Source organism: Callospermophilus lateralis, unplaced genomic scaffold (assembly GCF_048772815.1).
Source record: "Callospermophilus lateralis isolate mCalLat2 unplaced genomic scaffold, mCalLat2.hap1 Scaffold_63, whole genome shotgun sequence".
Taxonomy (NCBI): Eukaryota; Metazoa; Chordata; class Mammalia; order Rodentia; family Sciuridae; genus Callospermophilus; species Callospermophilus lateralis.
The window spans coordinates 15,632,992-15,646,166 of record NW_027514713.1 but is presented as its reverse complement, the minus strand read 5'-3'; the positions used below and the strand labels follow the sequence as shown (position 1 = coordinate 15,646,166).

The following is a 13,175-nucleotide window of genomic DNA, read 5'->3' as shown; positions in this document are numbered from 1 at the left end:
TAATAAGAAACCAAAGACTATCCTCTGTTAGGTCCTTTCTTACTTTTGGAAAAGTGGTTTGACAGTTTTTGTCCTGTTATGAGATGGCTGTTTTCCTAATTTTGTCATTTTCCTGTAGCTGTGTGGTTTGGGCTCTTCTTTTAATTTCCTTTTTTTTATTTTTTTAAAATTTTAATTTGTTATATATGACAGCAGAATGTTTTACTATTTATATTACACATATAGAACACAATTTTTTATATCTGTGATTGTACACTCTTATTTTAAATTTTTACCATCCCATTGCTGACCTCCAATCTGTCTTGTTTTCTCTGTTTCTTTTTCCTTGCTGGAGAAGATATCAGGAAATCAAAGAGGGGAAAGGTTAGTCAGGTGCTTCCAGAGAAATAGGCCCTGGATTCTTAAATTAGAAGGTCAAGCCTATAGTTCACTATCATTTCACATCCAACCACTTCTGCCCAGGTAGAAGGAAATATTCTGAAATGCCAGAGCTTTACAATTTTTGGAACACTCTAGTTTTTAAGCTTCAAGGGGAAAAATGTAAAGTATTCTAATTACAGAAGGTTTGCTTAAGTTCTAGTTAGCCAGCAGTACATTTTAACTATAGAGAAAAGATTGATTTGGAATTTAAAATAAATTTGAATTAAAGACACTTCAGGTGAGTTCAAAAATAATTTTCAATGCCATTTTTAGTAAAATACAAGATGAAATAATCCTGACTTTTAAACCCTTCCTTCCACTCTTTTCAAACTAGGTAGATATATTTTTCAAATTAACTTACTTTTGGTTAAGTTCTCAATGAAGACTATTATGTCTATATATGGATCTTGATGTATTAAGAAGAATTAGGTAATGTTTGAAAATACCTAAAACTTATAAAAGTGACTACCAAAAAATTTTTAAGGTAATTAACTGGTTTCACTTAATAATCTAGGGAGGAATTTTGCTGTTCTGTTGGTAAGAACTGTACTAGATTGACTTCCATATTCAAAAGACACTAAGGAATGTTCTGTACATTGCAAACATATTTTTTTTGCCTTTTTGTTAGCATTTCTCATAGATACTTCTTAAAATGGCTACTGAATATTCAGCAAACAACAGCAACTACTTAAGGAGCAGTATGCTGAGTTATAAAGACAAATTGATAATTGAGATCAAGCAAACACAGAGGATAATGTTCATGTTCATTTTCTTGGAGAAAGCAAATCCCCCATCCACTGTCTATATCCATAGATAGTGTCTATTTTAACATACCTAGCAATAGTTTGTTAATTATAAGCAACTTTGTTCAATTCTATAAACACTTATTCAGTAATTTCTGTATCCTCTGTTTTATAGTAGTTCATAGTCTAGGAAACACTGAGATTACTGTTCAAGGGAAGATTATATCATACTTAATATTTTACTTACAACCATTTTGTACATATATGAATTGATTATGATTATTATTATTGATTTTTATTATTATTGATCTTTAAAAATGTTAACTGTTGAAATCAACTGTTGATTCAGAAAACATTAGGAGAAAAATTCAAAGTTAAGAAATACATTGTGTAAAATATTGTGGCACAGATAATTTTGCGGGTTCATTTAATTAACTCAATCTTTTTTTTTTTTTTAATTTTTATTGTTGGTTGTTCAAAACATTACATAGTTCTTGATGTATCATATTTCACACTTTGATTCAAGTGGGATATGAACTCCCATTTTTACCCCATATACAGATTGCAGAATCACATCAGTTGCACAACCATTGATTTACATATTGCCATTCTGGTGTCTGTTGTATTCTGCTGCCTTTCCTATCCTCTACTATCCCCCCTCCCCCCTCCCCTCCCCTCTTCTCTCTCTACCCCCTCTACTGTAATTCATTTCTCCCCCTTATATTTTTCCCCCTTTCCCCTCACTTCCTCTTGTGTGTAATTTTGTATACCCCTGAGGGTCTCCTTCCATTTACATGCAATTTCCCTTCTCTCTCCCTTTCCCTCCCACCTCTCATCCCTGTTTAATGTTAATCTTCTTCTCATGCTCTTCGTCTAATTAACTCAATCTTAATTTTTGTATTTACAAATCATTCTTTGGTTTGATTTGGTACCAAGAATTGAACCCAGAGACACTTAACCACTAATGTGTAACTCAGTCCTTTTTATCTTAAGTTGTGTAGAGCCTGGTTTAAGTTGCTAAGGCTGCTCTTAAACTTCCCATACTTCTCCTGTCCAAGTTGCTGGTATTATAGGCATGTACCACCATTCCTGGCTATGTTACTTTTACTAATAAAATTAAGTATCATTGGGGTATACTTACCTAGTTTGCATATTTAAGGATATAGTGAATTAATAGAGTTTATGATTAGAAACATTTATTTTATGAAAATACTGGCTTTAAATATTGACAATATGCCCCATATGTAAGAAGTTCTTTTGACATTTCTTCACATTCTTAATGGAAGCATTTCTGTAAAAACTAAAATGCACCATTGAAAGGTTGATGTTATTTACCATAACAAAAAAAAATTAAAGCTTAATCTGATTGTGAATCAACTTTTGTTTTTTGGTTTTTTTTTTTTTAAGTATCACTTGTGATGTAGTTTCAGCCTTCAAGCCTGAACTTGTTTAGGCTTTAAACATGTATGAACTTGTTAACACTTGAAAATAATAAATGATTGTGCTAATATTCACTTCCTTGTAAAAGCAAACTAGTTTATGAAATTGAAAGGAAATTTTGGCCAAATGTCAAATCACTTGAACCTGAGTGGATATTAGATCAGTTCATAAAAATGAGTTCCCTAGGTTGTTAAAAGAAAATTTCCTTTAGGTTTGCAGTGTGATAGTTTAGGGGTAGAATGCTCATCTTTCCTGTAGGAGTCCATGGATTGAAGTTTGTTTGCTTCAGCTTATTTTTGAAGCAGTGGGAAGTTATAGAAAGAATACTGGATTAGTAATGAGAAAGCCTCATTTTTTTTTTCTGCCTTAATGTGACTTTGGACAAATTTCGTTGTCTCCACTCCATATCTTTTAGTATAGTTTTCATCTGTCAGACACTTGGGTCAAGCTTGATTCACATGATTTCCAATTGGAACCATAAAGGTCTTCAGTGAGCCACTGAGGCTGGGAAGACACTATGATATTGCTCACCCTCCTTTAACCTGAAAAACTTACCATTATGCATCAGGAAATGAATGGTATAATTCATAAAGTATATGACTAAAAGACTTGAATAGCTATTATTTGCTGTGTTTACAACATACATCTGAGTGGTTGGTTCACCACTCAAGTGATTCTGTTCACCAAATTGCCTGTTCTTGATTTCTGTTGGCATGTTATAAAATAGCCCTTCTTTTTTTTGTCCTCAGATTTTTTCCCCCAGACTAGTCATTATGGGTAATTATAATTTTGCTGTCTTTCTCTTTTGTTTCATTGGAACAAACAAATTTGTTTCTTTAATGGAACATATTCAGATTATTTCAGATAATTTCTATCTTCAATTTTTTTTGTGTGTGTGTGTGTGCGCGTGTGTGCACACACTCTTGGAATTGAACCTAGGACCTCACTCAGGCCAGGCAAGCACAAGCACTCTACTACTGAGCTACATCTCCAGCCCTGAAAAATACATAAAGCTGATTGACATCTTTATCTTTTCTAGGTGCTTTATTGCCTATTTTTGTTGTTGTTGTTGTTGTTACCATTCCAAAAAAAACTAACACTCAGTGATCATTTATAAATGGCTTTGTTTCACCTTGTGCTTGTGTTTTAGATTTATTCCCATGTGTACACAGAATCTTCAGTCTTTTTCTCACCATTGACTGCTTCTCTGTACCACAAAGTGTCATATTGTACCATAAAATTTCATTTTATATTCATAAAAATAACTATTTGTTTATTTTAACTTACACACACACATACTACAAGGTAAACTTCAGTATACTTCATAAGAGAATAAGCAAGAAGAGACTGGGCTGGGGATATAGCTCAGTGCTTGCCTAGCACCTGTGAGGCTCTGGGTTCAATCCTCAGCACTGCATAAAAAATTTATATATAAAATGAAGGTATAAAAAATTAAAAAGAATAGACTAACTCTTGCTTTAACTGACTTTAGTTTCTGTTCTTATAGTAACAACACTTCTTTCTGAGGAGAACAGTGACTTTTCAGTCATTAAATTCATAGCATAATCCTTGACTGTTTGTCTTTCTAGGCAAATAACTTCACTAAAGTCTTTTCCTTTTTGAAATGTTCTCTTCTAGAACATCCCTTTCCTGTCTACCTCATATTTCTTATATGGCTTCTTTTGTTAGCTTATGATATACAGAGGCTCCAACTTTGTTTCCTCCTTTCACTAAATATCACTCCTAAAACAGATGTAACCACTTTCAGTGTTTAAACTCTTACCTTTTTACAGATGACCCCTAATTCTGTAGACCCAAATTTCTAACAGTTTATGTATCTCCACATATTCCATTAATACTCCTCTGTTCAGTTGCAAAGCTTATCATCTGCCTATGTCAACCAGATTTTCTTATTTAAGATGTAACAATAATGTTGATAGTATGGTAACAGTGTCTGTAGTTAAATTAGCACTGCTCATCATCCTAATTTCTTCCCAGTATACTTTTTACAAAAATACCAAGCTACAAAATTATCTGTTTCTTTTAAACTGTAGCCAGAGCAGGTAATGTTCAAATATGTAATGCTTAAATGTCAGGTTACTCCAAACAAATTAGGAGCACTTATTCTATTCTTCCATATCCCACTGCAGGATAGAGGTTTTTTTTTTCCTTATGTATATATGTGTGTTGTTTCATTATACTGTAAAGTCCTTCACAATAGGAACCAGATTTTGTCTCCTTAGTGTCCCCATTTCTTAGCAAACTCTATATGCTTGTCATTTGATAAATATCTATTAAAAGTTATCTTAAAAAGTTTTTATCAGGTTGGGAGTATAGCTCAACAATACAGCACATGCTTATTACGTGCAAGACCCTGGATTTTATCCCTAGTATCCCCCCCCCAAAAAAAACCCAAATTTTTATTAAAGAAAAATTACTAAATAACCCAAATCTTAAATTCTGCAATTTTACAATGCTGTTATTAAAACACATGTACTTTGAAAAATGATTTCAATTTGATTTGATTTTTAAAATTTAAAGTGAAATTATTGTTATTAATGTATGCCTTTAACATTTTGTTATTCTAGTTATAGACAGATCCATACCCTCCTATTCTGGAAGTGATATGCCAAGAACTGATAATAGCATGTGTTCAAAAGTAACTGAGGAAGGAACAGAATTATCGCAGCACCTTATAAGGATTGGTTTTGCTGGAACTGAAATAGATCCTGAAAATGAAGAATTAATGCTGAATATTAGTTCTCAACTACAAGCAGCAGTTGAAAAAATGCTGGAAGCTCTAAGTGAAACTAGTAGTCAGGTAAACTCCTTAATTATTACTACCTTCTGAATATTGCATAAGGCATAAATGAGTAAATATTTCTCTCTACTGTCCCACAGAAATTTATTTAGGCTTCTCTTTAATAATTGGCTGTATTTGTGATAACCAATATTAGTTTTAGTAGTCCTGTTTTTGGTGGTGAAGGTAATGTAGTGATGAGCTCTTCCAGTTCAAAAACTCATTGATGTTTTAATATCCAGATTTTCTAGATTGTTACACATTACTTTTTTTTATATCAAAAGAGATTTTAACTTCACTATTGTGTGAAATGTTCCATTAAAATGTTATTTAATACTATAAGGAATCTCTAAAACTATATGTTGTAGTGGAAATGTCTAAAACTATATGTTGTAGTATGTCATAACATACCATTATTGTATTACATATCAAACTTGCAATTCCTTCACTTGATTTTTACATTCTTTTTATAAATATGAGTAGATTAATTCACCATACAAGTTATCTCTTGGTAGGAAATTAGTTTGAGCAGTTTTTCTTTTAAAATATTGTTCTTTACAGGCTGGGGATGTTACTCAAGTGGTAGCATGCTCGCCTGGCATGCGTGCAGCCCGGATTCGATCCTCAGCACCACATACAAAGATGTTGTGTCTGACGAAAACTAAAAAATAAATATTAAAATTCTCAAAAAAATATTGTTCTTTAAATATTAAGTTTGAGAAGTTGAAAGAATGTCTTTGAGCTCTTGTTCTGATGACTGGCTTTTCTTTGGTACTTTTTTCTCTCTAATTATTTTTAATATGGCATGTTTCTGCAATAGCAGTGACTATTAGATATAGTAACTATGACAAATATATATTTTGCATTTTAATACCTGATTCATTTCTATTAGGGTTAAATTATTGACTTAAGCTGTTTCTTCAATTGTTGACATTTAAACTGATTCATTTATTCCCTATTAGTTGGTTAACTTCTCATATCAATCTACCGTCCCACCCCCTGATACTTTTAATATGCTTCTGGGATTCAATGAGGAAGGAATTATCAATATAACATACATTTCTGTTGAAATATTTGTTCTTTGAATGGTCTTCATATATGACACCCAGAATTTTCTCCAGGTATTCTTTTCTGTTTGGAAACAAACTAAACCTTTTTTTCTGTGTTAGAATATGAATTATACCTTGAAAAGACTCTTGAGATACCACATATTGTAAAGGGAATTCACTAACTGGTCAAGGAAATTCATCATAATGTATTTCCTGTTATATGGCTCAGTGGTAGAGCACTTGCCCAGTATATGCAAGGCCCTAAGTTCTATCCCCAGCACTGGGGGAAAGGATGGGGAATAAATAGTTAGATAAATATATCTTCTGGTTTGCACCTTGATTGGCCATACTAAAGCAAACATATGCCTTATGTAGTTCCCAAAAATTCTTTTTTGTTTTCATAGATTAATTCTGAGGCCTGTAGTTAAATAGCAGATGAAATTTCTAACCTTGAGCAATTCTTTTTTCTCTAGAGCTTTCTTTTTTAGCATGTACAGAATGATTAAAGCTTCTATTTCAGTAACTCAAAAATTTACTTGAGCATCACAGGTTCAGAACCAAAGACATAATATTCTTGAAGGCTCAAATGCTTGTTATTTGCCAAGAGTAGGAAAAATGATTTATTTAAAAAAAAATCAGTGGTGGTCCTATATTCAAAGTTCCGAAGAGTTATTTTATTTTGCATTATCAACATCCTAAGTGCTTGTAAGGAAATGAAATGGTACCCGTAAAATTCAGCTTCATTTGTATTATTAAGACATTAATTTTACACTCTTGGATCAGAGAATTTTATAGTCACCTTTCCTTTAGCCCAAAGTTGAGCAGACTATTTAAACTCAAACATTGACATTGTAAATGTTGGGTTGAAGTGTGAAATTCCATAGTTATCATTAAAAAAATACACATTTTTACCAAGATTTACTACATTTTTAGTCTTTTATAATTAGCCTATGTCCTGCATTCTCTCTCTTTTAGAATGCTTATCCATAAACCACTTCTAGAGTATGCGGGTCCACTGAGTCAGCTAAGTCAGTACTTAAAGCTTGAATGCATATGCATCTTAATTATCCCTTTTATTCTATGAAAGATGTATAGAATAGATAATTCTGTATTAAATTCTTCTTTTTGTTTTGTTTATGCTTATTTCAGTCATATTAGTGTTTATATTCTATGATTTGTACTTTTTCTACCAGGAAAACAACTGGTAATACTTTTTCTTTCTTTTTTTAATAACCTTATTTTATTTATCTATTTATTTTTTAATGTGGTGCTGAGGATGGAACCCAGTGCATCACACACGCTAGGCAAGTGTTCTACCCCTGAGCTACAATTGCAGCCCTACTTTTTTTTTAATATTTATTTATTTATTTTTAGTTTTTGGCAGACACAACATCTTTGTTTGTATGTGGTGCTGAGGATCGAACCCGGGCTGCACACATGCCAGGCGAGCGTGCTACCACTTATGCCACATCCCCAGCCCCTACTTTTTCTTTCTTGAAAATAAATTTTAAGTATTTAAATTTTGTGGAAGAACCCAAATAAGTAATGTGTCATACCAAAAATATTTTTGAATCTTTTTGATTCCATGGTCATCAGTCCTTTCTTTTCAAACAAACTTAACCTCTGACTAAAGAGAGATAATAGGTTTAATAAATATTGTTTCTTCAATTACTATTGTTTTTATTATTGTTCAATTTCAGGAGCAAGCCATTGACAGAGAACATGAGAGAGATGTGTTCCAACAAGAAATACAGAAGTTAGAACAACAACTTAAGGTTGTGCCTCGAATCCAGCCTGTTGGTGAACATCAAACTAGAGAGGTAAGAACTTTATTGGTATTGCCTATTTGTATCTTGAGTGTGAAGTAAGAGTTACATTATGAAAAACTTAAAAGTGAATAAGGTATAAATCTTAAAAATCAGGACATTGAATGTTACTTAAATGTGAGGAGGTCATAAACCCTAAAAAATGTTTGTATTGGACTAGGAGTTATAGTTCATGTGTAGAACACTTGCCTAGTGTACCTGAAGCCTTGGATTTGGATTTGATGCCAGCACCATAAAAAACAAAACATAAAAATGTTGTACTGAAATTTGGAATTATTTCCATCTTTATTCATTTTCTAGTATTAAATAAACTTCTCTGCCTAATTCTCTACTCCCATCCCAACAAAACTGATAATTCTCTGTAGTCACTCTTTACTAATTATTTCCCTTTCTCTTCTCTTTTACAGTCCACTACAATGAAGTTTCCAACATCTTTTTCTTGGAATTTTATAACCCTTAGTATATTTAAACTGTTCCTATGAAGGTTACCCAAAGCCTCTTGGCTGTATCTAGTAATCACCTCTCTGTCTTCAATACTACTCAACCATTTGGAGACACTCATTACAGTCTTCTATAAGTATCTCCTTCTCTTGACTGCTGTGACACACCTACTGTAGAGTATGGTCTCTCTCCTCCAGTGTTTATTTGTCTTCTGCCTACCCAAAATAAATGAGGGGTGCCTCATGACTTAGTCAGTCTTAGAGTCCTCATTCTTCCGTTTTTACATTTTCTTCCCAGTCATCTGTAAATTGCCTCACAGTTGTTCCTTTATTCCTAACATTTCTGTTGAACTCTGTACTTGAATTTTCAACTGCCTACACTGTATCCATGTAGATGTCTCATTTTAACATATCCAGGAATCATATTCTTGGTTCCTGATTAGCCTTTATCAAAAAGACAAAAATAAAATTATCCCTTCTTCATCTCAATAAATGTTGTCTTCTAAATCATCTTCTTTGCTAAATTCTAGAATTCTTCCTCAGTCCCACTCCTTCTCAGCCCTGATCCCAAACCACTAATGGATCAGATTTATACTACATCTTTTTATTCTTTTCACCTTTATTCATTTCCCTGTGTCTTAGTTGCCTATATGTGTGAGGTAGCCTCCTGACCAGTCTCCCTGCTTCTACTCTGTCACTCCCACTGTCCATTTTCTCATACAGAAAACTCTACATTTATTAAACAAATGCTACATGGGAAATATTATACATATTTATATGTATATCACTTGTATATATTTCTAAAGATGGCTTGTCCTGGTTATAAAGAGATTGTGCTTGAGATAATGCAATTCCAGTGTGGATCCTGACTATGCTATGTAGTAGATGTCTGACAGTAACTACTCTACTTAACCTTTCAAATCTATTTATTCATTTCTAAAATAAAGACAGTAATAGCTCCCACTGCATAGCAGTATTAGTGTGGCCCTTAGTTAACACTTAAATTCAACTACTATTATTTCTGAAAATAATTTTATTGCTGAAAATTATCTACAATTTCTAAGAAGTTTACTTGATTCATTTCTCTTAAAAGTACCTCAATGAAGTATAAAATGCCTATAAGTTCATTGTAATGAAATGTTAAATCTGCTAGAGTAGCAGAGAAGTCATCATTTCCCTTGTTTGTAGTCATTGCCCTTATTTCTAACAAATGTATTTTTAGATCCTGAAAAACAGTGACTTATTCATTGAAACTCAAAAGATAATTCAAGATCTAGAACTTTGACTGCCATTTTCTACTATATAATTTTTTAAAAAATATTTGAAAGTTGACCTATCTCGTTCATGAAACTTTAAGATATGTTTGAATTTCCTCAGGAACATTGTGACCCATTTGTTCTCTGCTTACCCTGCCAGAACTAATCCCAGCTTCTGATTTTCTGAAGACCCAAAAATTTCAACTGTGAATACATATTATAATATGCCATTTCTTTGTACCTGTTTTATACCCTTTTCTCATGAACTTAATCCAAAACTTAGTCAACCTATTATTCTCAGTAGCTTTATTACTGTTAAAATTTAATCTTATAATTATAATTAAGCTTGCATTTTTTTAATGTTCTGAATAATGATTGTCATTTTGTATAATTGCTTCCAAGTGTTTCACTGAATAAAGGTAGTATTCTTTTATTTCTTACCATCACTTATCTTTTTAGGAACCTCCTCTACCTCTTGATCAGAACTAATTTCATAAATTATCTTATTAATCCTTCCTTTATTCTTCTATCACAGAGCCATTGAATTGAAGGCACTTGCATATCAGTCTTCAGGGATAAGTTCTGGGATGTGTCATCATTTATTTTGGATGCAGGAGAACTATTAAGACACTAAATGTACAGCTCTCTCTTTCCACCCATCCTCATCTCTATTCTGGGATGGTGCAATATATTGGTTGAAAGTGCTTTGTAAATAACTATTATCAAAAGGTGATTCATGAAAGATTTTTTTTTCAGGTTATCTTACTTCACATTCTGAGACCAAGTCAGTAAGTACTCTACAAAATTTGCCATCTTTAAGGTCATAGGTCTTAGTACAATTATACCATTACTAGATAATTCAACATTATTCCCCTCTTCCTAGCTAAAGTCTTAGTCTTAAGAGAATGAAATTTTTCTAAAAAGCGTTGAGCAAAAGCAATATTTGTTGTTTACTAGTGCTGCCTAGTTCTTATCAACTTGGGAAATATCAACCTTTGTTTGAGATAATAGTTGCTATTATAAAAAATGAAATTAATATAGCATTTCAAAATGTTTTTTTAAAAAATGATTTTTGAGATGAATTGAAAGTTATGAACTTTTCAAATTTTTAGATTTTTTTGTTTATTATATTTTCAGGTTGAACAATTAACAAAAGATCTAAAAGAAAAAACAGACAAGTGCAGTGAGCTGCTTCTATCAAAAGAACAGCTGCAGAGAGATGTACAAGAGAGGAATGAAGAAATTGAAAAGCTAGAGTTCAGAGTGAGAGAACTGGAACAAGCCTTACTTGTTAGCACAGACAATTTTCAAAAGGTGTGACATTTTGAATTAACTTTATTAAGTGTTTTAATGAAGAAAAGTTTGATACACAAACATCAGAGCTTGAATAAGAAAGCTTGAGGATGGGGGCAGATGGGAAAGAGCCTTCATTTTTATCTGAGAAATGCATTTTAAGTGTCAAAAGTTCCTGTTTGACTCTATGAAAGTATTCAAGACTGAATATCTATAACTTTTTGATATTCACTAATGTAGTTTGTCCTCCTAACTGGTCAGAGAGAATTGCTACTTATCCAAAAGGAAACATACACACACACACACACATACACACACATACACACACACACATTGAATAATCAATATTTAATGTCTGAAAATTTGAGAACATTCTTATATATTTAAAGGTAGAGGACCAGAAACAATTTGGAGCCTTAGGAGCTAAAGCAGAATTGTCTCTAGAAGTGCAACTGCAAGCTGAGCAAGATGCTATTGACAGAAAAGAGAAAGAGGTAAGGACTTTTTTTTTTCTTTTGTGTGTGTGTGTGTGTGTGTGTATTAGATGTAGATGGGCAAATATCTTTGTTTTATTTACTTACATGGTTCTGAGGATTGAACCCAGTGCCTCACACATACTAGGCAAGCACTCTACCACTTTATTTTTAAATGACAAAATATGTTTTGAGTTATTTTAAAGTCAGTTACCTTGAAAACATCATTTGAACAAAATGAAGTTTGTGGTCTAAAACCAAAGTATAGACTTTCTCAATTCAGTGCCTAGATTGATCTTCAAGACAATAAACATGTGAACTGATAAGCTTATGAAGGAAGTTTATTCCAGGTTGAGAAGATAACTAGTGTGAGCACTTTGAAGCAAGAAGAAATTTAGAGAGCGAGAAAGGACAATTTAGCAGGTATGGGCTGAGTGAAGAGGACAGTGGAGAAATGTAGTAGTTAGGACAAAAGGCAGCATCTTTTTTCTCCTGTTCGTGCTATGGGCATTGAGTTTTTGCTCCCCTCTACTGTGAATTTGGGTTTGCTTGCTTTCCTTTTTCTTTTTTAAACTTTTTCCTGAGAATTGATAGTGTTGTTTTACAACATATGAAGCTTGTGCTTAAAAGATTAATAATGAAATAGGAATGGGAATTTAGCTCAATGTGGGTTTGAATCTGCAGCACCACAAAATAATAATAACAAGAAAGTAACTATAAAATTATCCTGTGTTGCCCTTCTCCCTCCTTCTTAATGAGAAGGATTCAATTAGGCATGGTGCATGCCTGTAGTCCCTGCTTCTCAGGACGCTGAGGCGGGAGAATGAATCACTTGAGCAAGGAGGTTAAGGTCAGCCTAGACAACATAATAATACCCCTGTGAGAACAAGAAAAGAAAATTTACCTTTAGATCTATAGTAATCATAACTTTTATTGTCTACTAATAGTTTTCCTAAAACATATAATACTCAACATTGTATAGTAGTAAATAATTTTAAATGTTTAAAATGTTTTTAATTATGTTTTTGTCTCTTTCCATAGAATTTTTCTCAGAACATTTAAATTTATTTTAACAAATACTTATTTTCCTTAAATATCATAGAAGTATTTGTTAATAAGTACTTGGAAATCTGTTTACAAAACTAATTTAGACATCAGCCAAAATGACGGTTCAGCGAATGTGTAGTTCAAAGAAGAAAAAAGGAATCCATAGAAATTACTATAGTTGAAATGATCCATGAGAAGGATCGTTTTCCCATTTTTATGTAACATCTGAGAAGTTCTTGTTTATTAGGTTTGGAGTTTTCATTGAAGGCAGTGAGAACATTTATTTTTGTGTAACTATTTCTGTATATTTGAAAGGAATTAATACTTAATGATTTATCTTAAATACTGAATAATCTCCTCCCCCCAAAAATGAACCTTCACAACTGGA

At 32.5% G+C, this 13,175-nt stretch overlaps 1 protein-coding gene across 1 annotated transcript in view; it reads left to right on the top strand.

Annotated features, from left to right (window-relative positions):
* LOC143389659 (A-kinase anchor protein 9-like) overlaps positions 1 to 13,175 on the top strand; it is a 76,892-nt gene that overhangs the window by 52,333 nt on the left and 11,384 nt on the right. The window contains 4 exon segments of the mRNA XM_076842567.2: positions 5,192 to 5,424; positions 8,153 to 8,272; positions 11,112 to 11,288; positions 11,657 to 11,761. Of these exon segments, the coding sequence (XP_076698682.2) occupies positions 5,192 to 5,424; positions 8,153 to 8,272; positions 11,112 to 11,288; positions 11,657 to 11,761 (635 nt within the window).